Source organism: Pelodiscus sinensis, chromosome 18 (assembly GCF_052426305.1).
Source record: "Pelodiscus sinensis isolate ZL-2025 chromosome 18, ASM5242630v1, whole genome shotgun sequence".
In the NCBI taxonomy this organism is placed as follows: Eukaryota; Metazoa; Chordata; order Testudines; family Trionychidae; genus Pelodiscus; species Pelodiscus sinensis.
The window spans coordinates 5066931-5084366 of NC_143069.1; the positions used below are offsets into that span (position 1 = coordinate 5066931).

Here is a 17436-nt window from a genome sequence, read left to right on the forward strand (position 1 = left end):
CCACCCCCCCTGCCCACGTCAGACTTCCGTCCGGTGCCCAGCTGGAAAAATCAGAGAATACCGGACACTGCACATGTCCGGTATTGTCTGATTTTTTTTTTTACCAGGCAGAGGGCGCAGATACCGGACGGTCTGGTAGGATACCGGACACCTGGCAACCCTACGTGTCCTTGGCGCAGAGATGGAGCTGTTTCTTCCCCCTCCAGCCTGCGGTGCTGCCGCTCAACAGCCCTCCTGCTGGAAGTAGGAATAATCCCACGGCCTCGGGGCGTGTGACACGGGAGATGGCGCATGGGACCGTGAGGGGTCATGAATCCAGGTCCCTGCCCCCCAGTCACACCTGCTCGGATGGCTGGAAGCCTCCCAGTCACCAGCCGCAATTCATCCCAGGTCATTTCTGCCTGGGCCAGTATCGTCCATTCGCTTCACTTCATCCCCCCCGCCCCCCGGGTTTCCACACACCCCAGCCTGTGTCCAGAGCTGCTCTCGTGGCCTGTGTTAGCCCCACTCCCTGGCTCCTTTCTGGCTTGGCCCACCAAGACGGTGCAGCTAGCGGCTTAGTGGCTCATTACCTTGGGCTGTCCCTCCGCAGGGAGAAGGTAGCAAGTGATTTTTCTCAGCACACCCATAGCAAAGCCAAAAAGAGACCCCAGGAGTCCAGAGGCCGACCCCCCTCACCATTAGGCGCCACTCCCCTCCCAGAGCTGGGCTCAGCCCCTAGGAGTGCTGGCTCCCAGCTCCGCCCCCGATCGCCATGTGGCGCAGAGAGGGAGACCCATGTCTGTCCCTCATCGCAGGCCCGGCACCCACGTCCCCCCGAAGAAGGGAGCTCGGCCGGGGCCCCGGGGCAGGTGTTGTGCACCCAGAGCAGAGGGGAGCAGCCGGGTGATTGAGTTACCGGCTTATGAGCCGGCGCGGTGCCGGGGGGCAGGGACATAATGTGATTGCCCTGCTCTGCCAGGCCCTTGCAAACTGCATTTCCTCCCCGGCGGCCCCCAGCACCTGCTGCCTTCCTGGCGCCCCGCGCTCCCCCCTGGAACTAATGCAGCTTCGTTCCAAGCAATTGCATTATGGGGGGGCTGTAAGGAATGGGGGGCAGCTGCTTTGCAGGGAGTCAGGTGACTGTGTGTGGCTGGGAGCACAGGGGGCAGCTGGAGGGGTCCCCAGATCTCAGTGGACTAGCCTGATTCATTGGCTGTAATAATTCTTCTGGCCCCCCCCCACTTAAATTTAACCCTGTGGTTCCCAATCTGCTCCTAATGTTGCCCCCTCCAATGCGACAGCAGGATCCCTGATTCTGGGGTGCCTGATTCTGACTTAAGCCATTATCTTTCAAAGCGCATTCAAAACCAATTCATTAGAATGCCGTAGAGAGAGTGGTAGAGGGGCTTCACATCCGCCCTGTAATACGATTCCAGCTGGGGGGAGGAGAGTCCAGTGTTAGAACAGGAGGCACTTGGAGTCAGGATTCCAGGGTTCTGGTCCCAGTTTGGGATGGGAAGTGGGGTCTAGTGGGAAGAGCACAGTTTTTCTATCCCCAGAGCTGGGGGAGGAAGAGGATATACAGGCAGTCCCCGGGTTACGTACAAGATAGGGACTGTAGGTTTGTTCTTAAGTTGAATCTGTATGTAAGTCGGAACTGGCGTCCAGATTCAGACACTGCTGAAACTGACTGCCAGTTCTGACTTACATACAGAATCAACTTAAGAACCCCAGGCGTCCCCAAGTCAGCTGCTGCTGAAACTGATCAGCAGCTGATTCCAGGAAGCCCGGGGCAGAGCAACTCTGCCTCGGGCTTCCTGTAGTCAGCGCTGGTCAGTTTCAGCAGAAGCTGACTTGGGGACGCCTGGGGCAGAGCAGCTGGGGTGCTACTGGACCAACCCAGCAGCACCCCATCTGCTCTGCCCCAGACGTCCTGATTCAGCCGCTGCTGAAACTGACCAGCAGCGGCTGAATCAGGACCTGGGGCAGAGCAGCTGGGGTGCTGCCGGGTTGGTCCAGTAGTGCCCACGGGCGCTGCAGGACCAATCGGCAGCGCCCCAGCTGCTCTGCCCCAGAGTCCAAAACAAAAGCCTGGTCTGCTGGGGGGGGGGAGAGCACACTAGCTGCGCCCCCCCCCCCAGCAGACCAGGGACACGGGGAGCAGAGCCGCAGCGGCAGCGGGGTGCCGCGCCTCTGAGGCTTTGCTCTGGCAAAGCCTCAGAGGCGAGGGACCCCGCCACGGCTGCGGCTTCAGTCTGGGTGCCTGTGGTCTGCTGGGGACGGTCCCCAGCAGACCACAGGCACCCTGACTGAAGCCGCAGCCGCGGGGGGGTCCCGCGCCTCTGAGGCTTTGCCAGAGCAAAGCCTCAGAGGCGCGGGGAACCGCCGCTGCTGCCGCTTCAGTCAAAGCGGCAGCAGCGGCGGTTCCCCGCACCTCTGAGGCTTTGCTCTGGCAAAGCCTCAGAGGCGCGGGACCCCCCGCGGCTGCGGCTTCAGTCCGGGTGCCTGTGGTCTGCTGGGGACCGTCCCCAGCAGACCACAGGCACCGGGTCTCAAGGGGCAGCAGCAGCGGTTCCCGCGCTTCTGAGGCTTTGCCTCAGAGCAAAGCCTCAGAAGCGCGGGAACCCGCCCGGTGCCCCTGGTCTGCTGGAGACGGTCTCCAGCAGACCAGGGGCACCGGAGCAGCTTACGAACGGGGCTTTCTCGCCCCGACTTCCCCAGGCAGTCGGGGACTGCCTGTAATATACATAGCTCTTATATAGTCTGTGATTTTAAATCAGTGCTTTCAAAGCAGGGCAGGAGCCCAGCTTACAGTGGGGGAAACTGAGGCACAGAGCTGGGAAAAGGCAAGCTCACCTATTGGGTCAGTGGTAGTGCTGCAAATAGGACCCGGTCCCCTCCCCGCCTAAGTCTAGTGCTATATCAAATCAATGATTTAAATATCGGCATAGAGAGTACGCATATTAAGTTTGCAGATGATACCAAGCTGGAAGGAGTTGCCAGGGCTTTGGAGGAGAGGGTCATAATTCAAAGTGATCTGGACAAACTGGAGAAATGGTAAGAGGTAAACAGGTTGATGTTGAATAAGGACAAATCCGAAGTGCTCCACTTAGGAAGGAACAATCAGTTTCAGACATACAGAATGGAAAGCGACTGTCTAGGAAGGAGTACGGCAGAAAGGGATGTAGAGGTTATAGTGAGCCACAAGCTAAATATGAGTCAACAGTGTGACGCTGTTGCAAAAAAAGCAAACGTGATTCTGGGCTGCATGAACAGGAGTGTTGTGAGCAAGACACGAGGAGTCATTCTTCCTCATTCTTGATCAGGCCTCAGCTGGAGACTTGTGTCCAGTTCTGGGCAGCACATTTCAGGAAAGATGTGGAGAAATTGGAGAAGGTCCAGAGAAGAGCAACAAGAATGATGTAAGGTCTAGAGAACATGAGCTATCAAGGAAGACTGGAAGAACTGGGCTTGGTTAGTTTGGAAAAGAGAAGATTGAGAGGGGACATGAGAGCGGTTTTCAGGTATCTAAAAGGGTGTCACAAGGAGGAGGGGGAAAACTTGTTATTCCTGGCCTCTGAGGATAGAACAAGAAGCAATGGGCTTAACCTGCAGCAAGGGAGGTTTAGGTTGGACAATAGGAAAAAGTTCCTACCTGTCAGGGTGGTTAAACACTGGAATAAGATGCCCAGGGAGGTTGTGGACTATCTCTGGAGATATTTAAGAGTAGATTAGATAAATGTCTATCAGGGATGGTCTAGACAGTGCTGGGTCCTGCCATGAGGGCAGGGGACTGGACTCGACGACTCTCGAGGTCCCTTCCAGGCCTAGTATTCTATGATTCTATGCACCAGCTCCTGGCACTCTCAGTGTATTTGTAACGGAAGGAGCCACGGTGAGGGATAAACAGGTCTTGGCCCAGCTCCTTAGGTAGAGCGATGTGAGGTGGGAGACAGGGGCACCTCATTCTCACAAGCCCCACCCACAAACCAAGCCCCGCCCACTCAAGACCTATCCATTGAGGAGTTAAATGTGAAAGTTTCCAGCTGCTCCCAACACAGTGACGTTTGGCCAGGGTGGACTAGAATCCATGATTTGTTCTGGGATGACCCAGAGCGGTTCTGCGCCCTGCTCCAGAAGGGGCATGAGTTAGAGCCGTGGCGTGGGGCAGTCAAGACTCCAGGGTTCCCTTCTCAGCTCCGGACTATCACCTCCGGCTTCGAGCAGCAGGTATCGAGTGAGCACTGCCGTGCCATTGTTAGGTTTCAGAGTTATCTCCCTGAGGCATTGCCGGAGCTCAGCTTGCCTTCTTCTCACAGCTCTTGATGGAAGACGAGGCTGCCTCGGTTACTCTTGGCTCATGATGCTCAAGGTTTCCTCTGAGAAAGACCTAGAGACTTACTGAGTCTCTTCCCGAGGCAGGTGGTGGAATCTCCATCCTTAGAGGTTTTTAAGGCCCGGCTTGACAACGGGAGCGGCAGTCGCCCGTGCCTGCGGGCGCAGGTAAATATATCTGCAGGGACCTGCCAGGGGCTAACCTAGCAAACTGCTGCCATTTTATTTCCCACCCCGATCTAGATCATCTCCGACGGGTTTTCACCCAACCTGTTCTTAAAAACCTCCGTGACAGAGATCCCACAACATCGGTGGGTAATTCGTTCCAGTGTTTCCCCACCTTGACAGGTAGGAACTTTTTCCTAATGTCCAACCTAAACCTCCCTGGCTGCAATTTGAGCCCACTGCTTCTTGTCCTACCACCAGTGGGGAAAACAATTTATTCCCCCCCCCCCGCCTCCTAGGACAGGTCTAGGTTGGATATTAGGAAAAACTATTTTCTAGGAGGGGGGTGAAGCACTGGGATGGGTTCCGTAGGGAGGGGGTGGAATCTCCATCCTTAGAGGTTTTTAAGTCCTGGCCTGACAAGTCCTGGCTGGGTTCATTTAGTTGGGATTGGTCCTGCGTTGGGCAGGGAGCTGGATTTGATGACTCCCGAGGTCTCTTCCAGACCTGGGATTCTAGGATTCTCCAGAACAGCCTTTGACATATCTGAAGACTGGTATCATATCATAGAATCATAGAATCATCAAGCTGGAAGAGACCTCAGGAGTCATCAAGTCCAGCCCCCTGCCCAAGGCAGGACCAATCCCAACTCAATCATCCCAGCCAGGGCTTTGTCAAGCCGAGACTTAAACACCTCTAGGGATGGAGATTCCACCACCTCCCTAGGGAACCCAGCCCAGTGCTTAACCAGCCTCTTAGTGAAATAGTTTTTCCTAATCTCCAACCTAGACCTCCCCCACTGTAACTTGAGACCATTGCTTCTTGTTCTGCCATCTGCCACCACTGAGAACAGCCTCTCTCCATCCTCTTTGGAACCTCCCTTCAGGAAGCTGAAGGCTGCTATCAAATCCCCCCTCACTCTTCTCTTCTGCAGACTAAACAAACCCAAATCCCTCAGTCTCTCCTCATGCGCTCCAGCCCCTAATCATTTTGGTTGCCCTCCGCTGGACCCTCTCCAATGCGTCCATTGGAGTGGAGGGCCCAGAACTGGACACAATACTCCAGATGTGGCCTCACCAGAGCCGAATGAAGGAGAATAATCACCTCTCTAGATCTGCTGGCAATGCTCCTCCTAGTGCAACCTAATATGCCATTAGCCTTCCTGGCTACAAGGTCACCCTGGTGACTCATCTCCAGCTTCTCATCCACTGTAACCCCCAGGTCCTTTTCTGCTGAACTGCTACTTAGCCAGTCGGTCCCCAGCCTGTAACAATGCTTGGGATTCTTCCGTCCCAAGTGCAGGACCCTGCACTTGTCCTTGCTGAACCTCATCAGATTTCTTGTGGCCCAATCCTCTAGTCTGTCCAGGTCACTCTGGACCCTATCCCTGCCCTCGAGTGTATCTACCTCTCCCCATAGCTTAGTGTCATATGCAAACTTGTTGAGGTTGCAATCCATCCACTCATCCAGGTCATTAATAAAGATGTTTAAAAAAACCGGTCCTAGAACAGATCCTTGGGGCACTTCGCTAGAAACCGACCGCCGACCTGACATGGAGCCGTTGCTCACTACCCATTGAGCCTGACGGTCTAGCCAGCTTACAGTCCATTTATCCAATCCAGAGTCCCTTAACTTGCTGGCAAGAATATTGTGGGAGACGGTATCAAAAGCTTTGCTAAAGTCAAGGTATATCACATCCACTGACTTTCCCACGTCCACAGAGCCAGTTACCTCATCACAGAAGCTAATCAGATTGGTCAGGAACGACTTGCCCTTGGTGACTCCATGTTGACTATTCCTGATCACTTTCCCCTCTTCCGAGTGCTTCAAAATGGATTCCTTGAGGATCCCCTCCCTGATTTTTCCGGGGACTGAGGTAAGGCTGACTGGTCTGTAGTTCCCTGGATTGTTCTTCCTTTTTTTAAAGATGGGCACTACATTTGCCTTCTTCCAGTCATCTGGGATCGCTCCCGATCTCCACGAGTTTTCAAAGATAATGGCCAAAGGCTCCGCAATGACATTTGCCAACTCCCTCAGTACCCTCGGATGCACTAAGTCCGGACCAATGGATTTGTGTGTGTTTAGCTTTTCTAAATAGTTCCTAACTTGTTCTTTCCTCACCAAGGGCTGTCCACGTCCTTCCCGTACTGCGTTGCCTAGTGCATTTGTCTGGGAGCTGACCTTGTCCATGAAGACAGAGGCAAAGAAAGCATTGAGTACTTCATCTTTTCCCATATCATCTGTCACTAGGGCCGTGTCCAGACTCAGGGTTTTTTTCGGGAAAAGTAGCCTTTTCCCGAAAAAACTTCCCCTGCGTCCAGACTCAAGCCGCGTTCTTTCGAAATTATTTCGAAAGAACGCGGCTTTTCTTTCGATGGCGGTAAACCTCATTTCATGAGGAAGAACGCCTTCTTCGAAAGTTCCTCTTTCGAAAGAAGGCGTTCTTCAATGTAAAGAGGCCGTCTTCGAAAGAGAGCATCCAGACTCGCTGGGTGCTCTCTTTCGAAAAAGCGGATTTCTCTTTCGAAAGAAGCCTGCAGTCTAGACATAGCCTAGGTTACTTCCCTCATCCAATAAGGGCTCCAAACCCTCTCTGATTACCCTCTTATTGCTAACTGACCCTTATCAGGGTGGAGCAGAGCGGATGCTTTAGGTCTCGTGTCTTGCTTGCTCATGCTGCCCAAAAGGAGGGTCACTTTTTTCGCCCCGTGTTACGTTGTTGGCTCACGTTCACTTTGTGATCCAGCGTCACTCCGAGATCTTCTCCACACTTCTCCTTGCCGGGCAGCCAGTCACGGCCCAGCTTGCGTTGGGGCTACGGCTCCTTCCTCCGTGGAGCACTTGGCGTTCGCCCTTAATGAAGTTCATCCGCTGTATTTCAGACCCTGCCAAGATCATTTGGAATGCTAAACCTGTCCGCCCATGCGCTTGGAAGCCCGCCCAGCTTGGCCCTGTCTGCTAACTTTACAAGCGTGCTCGCTGTGTCATTGTCCAGGTCCCTGATGAAGATATTGGCGAGAACCGGACTCGGGACTGATCTTGCGGAACCCCACTCGCTCTGCCCTTCCACAGTGGCGGATTGGTCAATGGGGCCTGTGCCCAGGGGCCCCAGCTAATTAGCACCCCTGCGCTGAGCCGGCTATTCCCTTCCCCGGAGCCGGACACAGACCCAGAGCAAGCTGCATGCTAGCTCATTCTATTGAAAACCTTGCTTCTGTTGGGAGGAGCTGGCAGGTTTTGCATTTCATAGAATCATAGACTCCTAGAATCCGAAAACTGGCAGGGCCCTTGAGAGGTCATCAAGCCAGTCCCCTGTCCTCCCGGCTGGACCAAGCACCGTAGATGAGTGTTTCTCAACCAGTTCCTTTAGGGGGTACTCGACAGATGTCTGGGGGGCACGTCAACACAACTGACAGTTGAAGAAAACTGAATTTGTGTTTTACAGCGCTGTATTATTTTTGTACTTTTTGCACCCAAAAATTTCATCGCCTGCCCAGCTACGATTAAGTTGTTTCAACAAACATGTTGCAAGGGTAGAAAAAAAAAAGTCTGTGTCTGAAAACTGTAGGTACTGGGGGTACTTAGAATTGTTTTAAGGGGGGTACTTATAATGTTTTTTTGAAAAAAAGGTACTTTATTAAAAAAAAAAAAAAGTTGAGAAACACTGGTCTTGATCATCCCTGACAGGTGTCTGTCTCCTTCCCCTCCGTCATCTGTGATAATCTTGACATGGGTATAGTCTGGGTGGGGGGGGAATTCCCTCCCTACACACACTTCAATTCCCCATTACATGAAAGGCCCCTCCCCCAGGAGCAATGTCAAGTGTTTAATTACTGTTAACCTGCGAGGGACTCATCGCGACCACTTGATCCAAAAGCAATATGGCCCGGCAGCTTTAATTCGCGCGGCTCCGCCCCGACAGGACTGGCAGTAGTATGTGTCTCCCGTTATTCGTCTGTCTCTCCGGAGCGGCTGGGGGCTGTCGCACAGAGATTCAGGCCGCGCGGGAGCAAGTGCTCCTGCTCCGTGAAGCCGCTTGCACGCGGTGCTGGGGTCAAAGGCTCGGGGCCCAGCTGCCCTCTGGTTGGTCGGTGGGGCGCTTGGGTGGTTCTGCCAGGGCTTCCAGGTCCTAGGCAAAGTTGGTGGCAGGGTTTGGAATTGAACCCAAACGGCCTGGCTCCCAGCTTGTCCCACCTGCGACAGCATCTCTCTCCCCAGCTGGGGCTAGACCCCAGGCGGCTTGGCTCCCAGCCCCCACCCCAGACACTGTTCTCCCTCCCCCGCCAGCTGGACTAAATAAACCCCAGAAACTTAACTCTGTCTTCGCCCGCCCTGCTCTGACCCACCAGCCCCCCACTCCCTTGCCAGAGCTGGCAAGAGGCCCCAGGACCCTTTGCTGGAGTGACTCCACCAGGAAATCCAGGCCAGCCGCAGCATGGGGCGAGCTGCAGAGTTAAGAAATCCGCTACCTAAAATCACCCAAATTTGACGCTAACTGCACAACTGCCTGACTGGGCTGCCCAGTGCCCGCTGGTGGCCAGGCCGGGGATCAGGCGCTCACCCTAAGCTCAGCGTATTTACATTTACATTTAATTTAAAGTGCTGCCAGACTATTTGTTGTTTTTTAAGTGTATCCTGTACAGACTAACTCGGCTACCCCTCTGAAGCTCAGAGTTTTCGGCACTCGGCTCTCTCTGCACATCCTAATCCGGGGTGGGAAATCATTTTTGTAGGAGGGCCACTTCACCCATTTTGGGAGTGGTACGCAGACCAGCTCCACCCCCAGAAGGGGCGGGGCTTCAGTGGAAGGGGCGGGGCCTAAGCAGAAGTGGTGGTTCCCTTTAGGCACCATATGCCCCTGGGGGAAGCACAGGAGACTTTATGTGCCTCCCCCCACACCGGGACAGGGGAGCATGTGAAATCTCTTGGCCCTTGCCCTGCCAGTCCGGTAATTGTGTCTTCTGTCCAGTAAAAAAACCCAGAAAATTCCAGACATGTAAAATGTCGGGTGTAGGGTTGCCAAATGGTTTCAACAAAAATACCAGACACGTGTGACATTACATCTCAATCTACATTGAAACTTATTTAGAAACTAACGGACATTTCTATTTTCTCAATTTGTTTCCCGAACAGAAAGCTCAAATACTGGACTGTCCGGTTCAAAACCGGACCCCTGGCAACCCTAGTCAGATGGAAGGCCGACGGGACGTCTTTCCCTTCCCGCATGTGGTGGGGGCGGGGGAAGTGGGAGAATTTAAAGGCGCAGCAACTTTTTAAATTTTTTTACTCAACAAGTTTGGTCTCCCGTTTGTTTGGTTTTTTTCTCAACCAATTTTTCCCCACCATGTTCGGGATTCTTTGTGAAAGTATTTGGCAACCCTAAGGGAGCCGCTAGCCATTCTGAACAGCTGGCGGTTCCCTCTGGTGCCATGGGCCCTGGCAAGGGGAGGAGACTTTGCACACACCCCTAACCCCAGGCCCTGATTGGCCTAGGAGTGGGGGGCACATGAAGTCTCTCCCCCCACCCGTGGCCAGGGCCCTGCCAGGGACGCACGGTGCCTACAGGGGGCGGGGGAGCAGCTTGGCAGGCCAGAACTGGCCCATGGATTGTATCTTGCCCACTCCATCCTACTCTATAGGGCAACACAGTGAGAGGGTGACTGTTCCTCCTCAGGAGGCTGGCACTGAAAGGATTAAGGCTGTGGAGGGAGGGGAGGAGGGGGGGAGTCATTGGGCACCCCAGTGCACACGGGCCAGTCCAGCCATGGCCTAGCAGGTGTGACTCCACTGAGGCTATGTCTAGACTGCAGAGAAATGCGTCCGCTTTTCCGAAAAAAAAAAAAAAGTCGGAAAAGCGGAGGCGTTTTTTTCGGCATCCCTGTAAACCTTGTGTTACGAGGAAGAAGGGATGTTCCGAGAGAGGGTTTTTTCCGAAATTTGGCCCCGTGTAGCCTCTTTCAGAAGTAAATTGGAAAAAGATTCGCCCCCGGGCAGGCTTTGCGCCCTTGGCACCTCGCTTCTGTTCGCAGACCCAGTGAAGGAGCACGGTGGGGAGTCGCATTCAGAAAGGGAAACCCTGGCTCAGGCGGGCTGACACCCAGGGCCGGAGAACCCGTCTGACCCAGCCGTGGGCAGCCTAGGCTAGAGAGCGGCCTCCTTCACCGCAGGGGGCTGCAAGATTGTAGGAACCCAGGCGGCCTCGTGGGACAGGACGGTTTGCTCACGGCGCTTGTGTACCTAGAATGGAGGAGGGACGCCAATGGGACTGTGGCAGCGCTGTGATTGGCTGCAGAGGGAGCCCTTGGCTCTCACAGGCAGCGCTGTGATTGGCTGCAGAGGGAGTGCCTGGCTCTCCCAGGCAGCGCTGTGATTGGCTGCAGAGGGAGTGCCTGGCTCTCCCAGGCAGCGCTGTGATTGGCTGCAGAGGGAGGCCCTGGCTCTCCCAGGCAGCGCTGTGATTGGCTGCAGAGGGAGGCCCTGGCTCTCACAGGCAGCGCTGTGATTGGCTGCAGAGGGAGCCTCTGGCTCTCACAGGCAGCGCTGTGATTGGCTGCAGAGGGAGCGCCCGGCTCTCCCAGGCAGCGCTGTGATTGGCTGCAGAGGGAGCCCTTGGCTCTCACAGGCAGCGCTGTGATTGGCTGCAGAGGGAGCCTCCGGCTCTCCCAGGCAGCGCTGTGATTGGCTGCAGAGGGAGGCCCTGGCTCTCACAGGCAGCGCTGTGATTGGCTGCAGAGGGAGCGCCCGGCTCTCCCAGGCAGCTCTGTGATTGGCTGTAGAGGGAGTGCCAGGCTCTCACAGGCAGCGCTGTGATTGGCTGCAGAGGGAGCGCCCAGCTCTCACAGGCAGCACTGTGATTGGGGGAGGGTGTACTGCAGCTGTTTAGACCGAGCGCTGTCATCTGGTGCTGAAAGGCCAGGTTTGCCTCCACCCCTCACGTCGGAATGGGACTTCCGGCAGTGCACCTGAACGTAGCTGCTTCTGGAGTGGGGCAATGGGGACTTCTCCTCCAGTGCTGAGATGCAGCTACCTCTAGGGTGCAGCGCGGCAGATGATTATACCATGAGCACTCAGCACCAAGAGGCAGCCACCTCTGGGGTGGGGCGCAGCAGCTGTTTACAACCCATTGCCCAGAGGCAGGCGCTTGTGGGATGGGGCGCAGGGGCTGTTCGACCACCAGGCCACAGGCCAGCCTAGGGCAGGCCAGGAAGAGCAGTGCCGCGGAGAGGGGAATGTATGGAGGTAAGAGACAACCCAGCTGGAATTTAGCCAGGACCCTGGCGTTAACCTTCCTGCTCCTTCCATAAATTGCAGCAGGCTCCAATTTGCGCCTCCTCAGAAAGCCGACCCGTGATTCCCCATTCCCCTAGGCAGGTGGGGAGGTGGGGGAGGGGAGGGAGCCATGCCCCCAGTTCACAGCTCCCATTTTACACAGGTCCGGGCTAAGGCTGTGGTGTGTTTCACACAGCTCCATATGTGCCTCATTCAGCGCACCATGGACTGAATGCCTGGCATGCTGGCAAGCAGTTGTGGGGGAGGTTGGTCCAATGGACCTCGCCCCCCTCAATCTGGCCAGATGTAGCGTTATTGAAACAGATGTTTTTGCTGGCTCAGGGGCACAGACGAAGGGCTGCACAGCCTTGATTGGGTAGTTAAAACTAGCCCAGGGCAATGGGAACGCAAGCTGTGGCCAATCAGTCGGTGGTGTGACATGGAAGATCAGATCAGCTGTGATGACGAGAGTGGCCTCTCCGGAGGCCTGGCGTGAGGCACATGAGGTAGCAGGGCCTGGGCCGGTCCTGCCCTGTAGCAGCCGTGTGGGTGCACAGCTGCTGGGGTCACAGAGAGCACTGGGAGATGGGATGTGGCCCAAGGGCCTCCCATAGCACTGTGAAAGGATCAAACCATTGTTATTATTGATTAGGTGTATTACGGTAACAGCTAGGTACCCCAGTCATGGGCCAGAACCCCATTGTGCCAAGTGCTGTCCCTTTTTCTTGCTATTAGGTGTATTATGGGATCACCTAGATACCCCAGTCATGGGTCAGAATCCCATTGTGCCAAGTGCTGTCCCTTTTTCTTGCTATTAGGTGTATTATGGGATCACCTAGATACCCCAGTCATGGGTCAGAATCCCATTGTGCCAAGTGCTGTCCCTTTTTCTTGCTATTAGGTGTATTATGGGATCACCTAGATACCCCAGTCATGGGTCAGAATCCCATTGTGCCAAGTGCTGTCCCTTTTTCTTGCTATTAGGTGTATTACGGTAACAGCTAGGTACCCCAGTCATGGGCCAGAACCCCATTGTGCCAAGTGCTGTCCCTTTTTCTTGCTATTAGGTGTATTATGGTAACAGCTAGGTACCCCAGTCATGGGCCAGAACCCCATTGTGCCAAATGCTGTCCCTTTTTCTTGCTATTAGGTGTATTATGGGAACAGCTAGGTACCCCTATCATGGGCCAGAACCCCATTGTGCCACGTGCTGTCCCTTTTGCTTGCTATTAGGTGTATTACGGTAACAGCTAGGTACCCCAGTCATGGGTCAGAACCCCATTGTGCCACGTGCTGTACCTTTTTCTTGCTATTAGGTGTATTACGGTAACAGCTAGGTACCCCAGTCATGGGCCAGAACCCCATTGTGCCATGTGCTGTACCTTTTTCTTGCTATTAGGTGTATTACGGTAACATCTATGCACCCCAGTTAGGACACGTCTACACAGCAGGGCAAAAATCAAAGTAGGCTGCACAACTGGAGCTACATCAAGTGCGTAGCTGAAGTCGAAATGGCTTAATTCGGCTGGTGGCGCTGCCTGCATGGCAGGAAGTGGAAGGAAGAACGCTCTTCCTCCGGCCTCCCTTCCTCCTCGTGAAAAGAAGGTTACGGGAGTCGGAGTAAGAAGCCCTCCAGCTCGCCATTACTTCGAAATAACGCTGCTGTGTAGACATAGCCTTAGAGACTAGGATCCCCTGGTGCCCAGTGCTGTACCTTCCTATTGCTAATCGGTGTATTACGGTGACACCTACAGCCCCACTCAGGCCAGTGGGCAAACATGGCACCAAAAGACAGCCCTGGGCATAAGACAGGCGACGCCAGGGGGAGACAGACAGACGGGAGATTGCCGTGCAATTTCACAAGCTGCAGCTTCTCACAGGGGCTTTGGTCCCAACTTGGCTTTCCCGTCCACGGGCTTATTTTGAGCAGGCGATGTTCCTTCTCCCCCCGCCTCCGGAATTGAGTTGTCTGCTTTGAAGCCCCCGGCAGATGAGGGCCAGCCCGGGAAATGAAGTCACTTCTCCAGGCTTGGCGCGTGCCCAAGCAAGCCTCGGTGACGGAGAGCTAATCCGCAGGGTACCGAATGCTTTTGCGCCGCCGGTGCCTGGCCCGAGTGAGCTGCATAGTAAATGTATTCTCTCTCTGTCTCTCTCTTCTCTTCTCAGTCTCTGGACGGGTTTGTGTTTGCACTAAACCAAGAGGGGAAGTTTCTTTACATCTCCGAGACGGTGTCTATTTACCTCGGGCTCTCGCAGGTAGGAGCACAGCGAGCTGAGCACTCCCATGAATAATGGATCCGCGTTAGAAAAAAATTCCAATCAGGTGGCCAGGCCGTGCGGCGGCTTAAAATGCACCTGCAACGTGACCCAGCAGGCTGCCGGGTGCATAGTAAGGCAACTGTCTAGCTGGAAAAAGGTCTCCTGGTTTGCCACCGAGCCGCAGTGTTATCCCCAGTGGCCCGGTTCCCACTGAGGCCAATGGCACATCTCTCGTTAAGTGCAGTGTGAGCAAGAGCCAGGCAGTAACTGTCTAATGGGAACCAAGAGGCAAACACAGGGCTGGGCTGGAGGCTATTGCTGAGGCTGGTGGTTAGTGTACAAGGCTGGGCGCCAACGCACCTGAGTTCTAGTCCTAGCTCGGAGAAGGGAGTGGGGCAGGTGGCTGTGGAGGTAAAACATTTCTGCTGACTTTCCTCCCTGACTGTGGGCTACTCTGTTCCTCAGTTTCCCCATCTGTGAAATGGGGCTAATCCTTCTTTGGAACATGCTCTAAGGCCAGCAGCTGGAAAATGCTGAGAAGTCAGACATATAAATTAAGGGCTGGATTGTCCTTTATTGGGGGCTGGATGTGGTAACAGGTGCTACTGGTCACAGTCAGCGGAGGTCTGGATGGCAAGGAAAGGAGGGTTATGTGCCAGGGTATGTCACGTGTCTGTGGGCCCCCCACCTTGCAGAGGGCCCGTCACCAGGCTGGGGGTCTGATGGGAATTATAGCTGGTTGGGAAATAGATTGTTTGCCCTGTGAAAAATGTTCAGGTTTCTGTTTATATTTGAGAAATGTTCATAAAATGACATTCCCCCCCACCTCCCTGCAACATTCACTGTGGGCCAATCCATCTGACAGCTTTTAATGTCTGAAATACAGCGAATGGTGACATCACAAGTCTGCTTCTGTAGGAAAGATCACAATGTTTTTTGGTGGTCGAAATGTAGCCGTGTTAGTCAACGGTTTATGGGCAGTTCAACATTTTCAAAAAATCTTCTCCAATGTTTTTCCAGATATGATTTTATACCCCCCCCCCCCCCCCACAATTGCCAGTTTTGCTGAATCTGCCCCCAGGGATCGGGGGTGTTTCTGGAGACCTCTAGATCATGGCTATCTCTTCCTCTACCCCAGGGCCCATGGGGAGTAGGTCAGGGGGGTGGCCAGAGTAGCTATTCCCTGCCACCCCAGGGCCCGTAGGGGGCAGATCGGGGATGGGACTGAGCCATACTGTGTGTGGCTATTGTTTGCTCCCCTGAGGGGTAGATTGGGGTGTGGCTGGAGTGCTCTGCGCTGTAACTATTCTCCACCCCCAAGACCCACAGGAAGTAGCTCATGAGTTAGAGCAGCCCTCCCCGTACCCCGGCCCCCAAGTGCCGAGTTAGAACAATGCAGCATCAGGCCCAAGCCTTGTGGGCAAGGATGGGCCCAGCATACACTGTTTTGACCCAGAACAGGTTCAGGTCCTGATGTCCCCAGACCCCTGGGTTTGGTTCAGCCCCATCTCTGCATTAGGGGTAAGGATCCTCCCCAAGCTGCAGCCCTGGCCTAGCAGCCAAAAGCAGAACCCTCCTCTGCCCCCCTTCCATCCTTGGCCAAACCTGATCACATTCCCCCCACATTTCACCCTGCCCTGGCAGGTTGGTCTCCTGTCGGACCCCACTGGAGAAAGGCCCGCGATGCAAAGCAGGGGTTCGGGAAACAGACACAACACGCCAGGGTCACCGGCCCTTGCAATACCCGTGCCCTGCCCTGCAGTCCAGGCCCACAAGGATCGCAGCTTTCATGTCCAACAAATAAGCACATTTCTGTTGCATCTCCTGGCAAACAAGGCCCGGGAAAGCTCAAAAACCCAGCAGGCAAACTGACAGAACCCAGCACCTTTTTGGCTACAGAATCTCCTAGTTTCTGAGCCAATCTCATGGATTTGGGGGAACGGGTTGAGAGCTCTGATTCCTGATTTTGAACCTTGGGGGATGACCCTACCAGGCCTAATTCCCTTCTAGCTGGCATCTCCTGCGGGGATCCTCGCCCAGGTGGGCCCGCACCAGCCGAGACACCCGTCCTGCACCATGCAGACGCTGTGTTCACACCAAGTCTCTGCACAAAAGAGGGAGACATTTCTCCCACCGTGTCCCCCCGCGGAGCCATGAAGTGCGTGGGAATAGCCTGGCAGTAGCCCCCTAGCAAACACGGGGGCTTTGGCGGCCTCCGGGTCCACTAGCCTGTGGCTGCGTCTCTTGGCCCTTGCCGCGTGACTAATCAATAGCAGTCACTAGCATCAGAGGGGTAGCCGTGTTAGTCTGAATCTGCAGCGTCTCCTCTCTTGGAATTCACACCTCCAGATCAGCTGCTAGAAGTGGGCCTCGTCCTCCTTGATTGGATCCACCTCGTCATCTCCAGCCTGCATAGTTATACCTGCCTCTGGAAATTTCCACTACATGCATCTGACGAAGTGGGTCTTTGCCCACGGAAGCTTATGCTCCAATACATCTGTTAGTCTATAAGGAGTCACTAGCAGGTGACATATGAGGGCTCTTCCGCGTCTATTGGAGCTGCCTCTTATTTCGAACCAGATTTCGAAATCACAGGCGGCTTGTTCCGGCAACCTTCATTCCATGGGGGCTAAGGGAATTTTGGAATAGCGCATTATTTCGAAGTTTGGCTCTGTGTAGACAGCGCCAAATTATGAAATAAGCTATTTTGAAATACAATCAAAATAAGCTACACAATTTGCATAGCGCAAATTCCGTAGCTTATTTCGAGCTAAGGGTGCTGTGTAGACACATCCTGAGTGAATTTTCAGTGATGGACTTCAGGTACCCCCAACACACACACACACACACACACACACACACACACACACACACACACACACAGAGCAAGACCCATCCACTCCAGCAGAGGGCAGCAGAAACGTGCACGCACACACACACACACACACACACACACACACACACAACCCCCAGAGGGCAGCAGAGACAGGTGTGCATGTACACGTACACACACACACACACACACACACACACAAAACCACCAAAGGGCAGCAGACAGGCATGCGTGTGTACACACACACACACACACAACGACCAGGAGGCAACAGAGACAGGCGTGCATGTACACACACACACAACCACCAGGGGGCAGCAGAGACAAGCATGCATGTACACACCCCTCTCCCCCAGGGGGCAGCAGAGACAAGCCTGCATGTACACACACACACAAACAAAACCACCAGGGGGCAGCAGAGACAGGCATGTGTATACACACACACACACACACACACACACACACATATGCTGAAAATACTTCCGCACACACACACACACACACACACACACACACACGTGTGCTGAAAATACTTCCGCTCAGTTGGTTATTTGCAGCTCTGTGTCTCCAGGTGAGCCCTGCCGCATGCGGAG

General features: G+C 54.5%; 1 protein-coding gene across 2 annotated transcripts in view; it reads left to right on the forward strand.

Moving 5' to 3' along the window:
- The window catches only part of NPAS1 (neuronal PAS domain protein 1), a 119199-nt gene that overhangs the window by 67330 nt on the left and 34433 nt on the right, over positions 1–17436 (forward strand). For both annotated transcript variants that reach the window (XM_075915360.2, XM_075915361.2), the window contains one exon: positions 13918–14007. In XM_075915360.2, coding sequence (XP_075771475.2) covers positions 13918–14007 — 90 coding nt within the window. The remainder of the gene's footprint in view (positions 1–13917; positions 14008–17436) is intronic.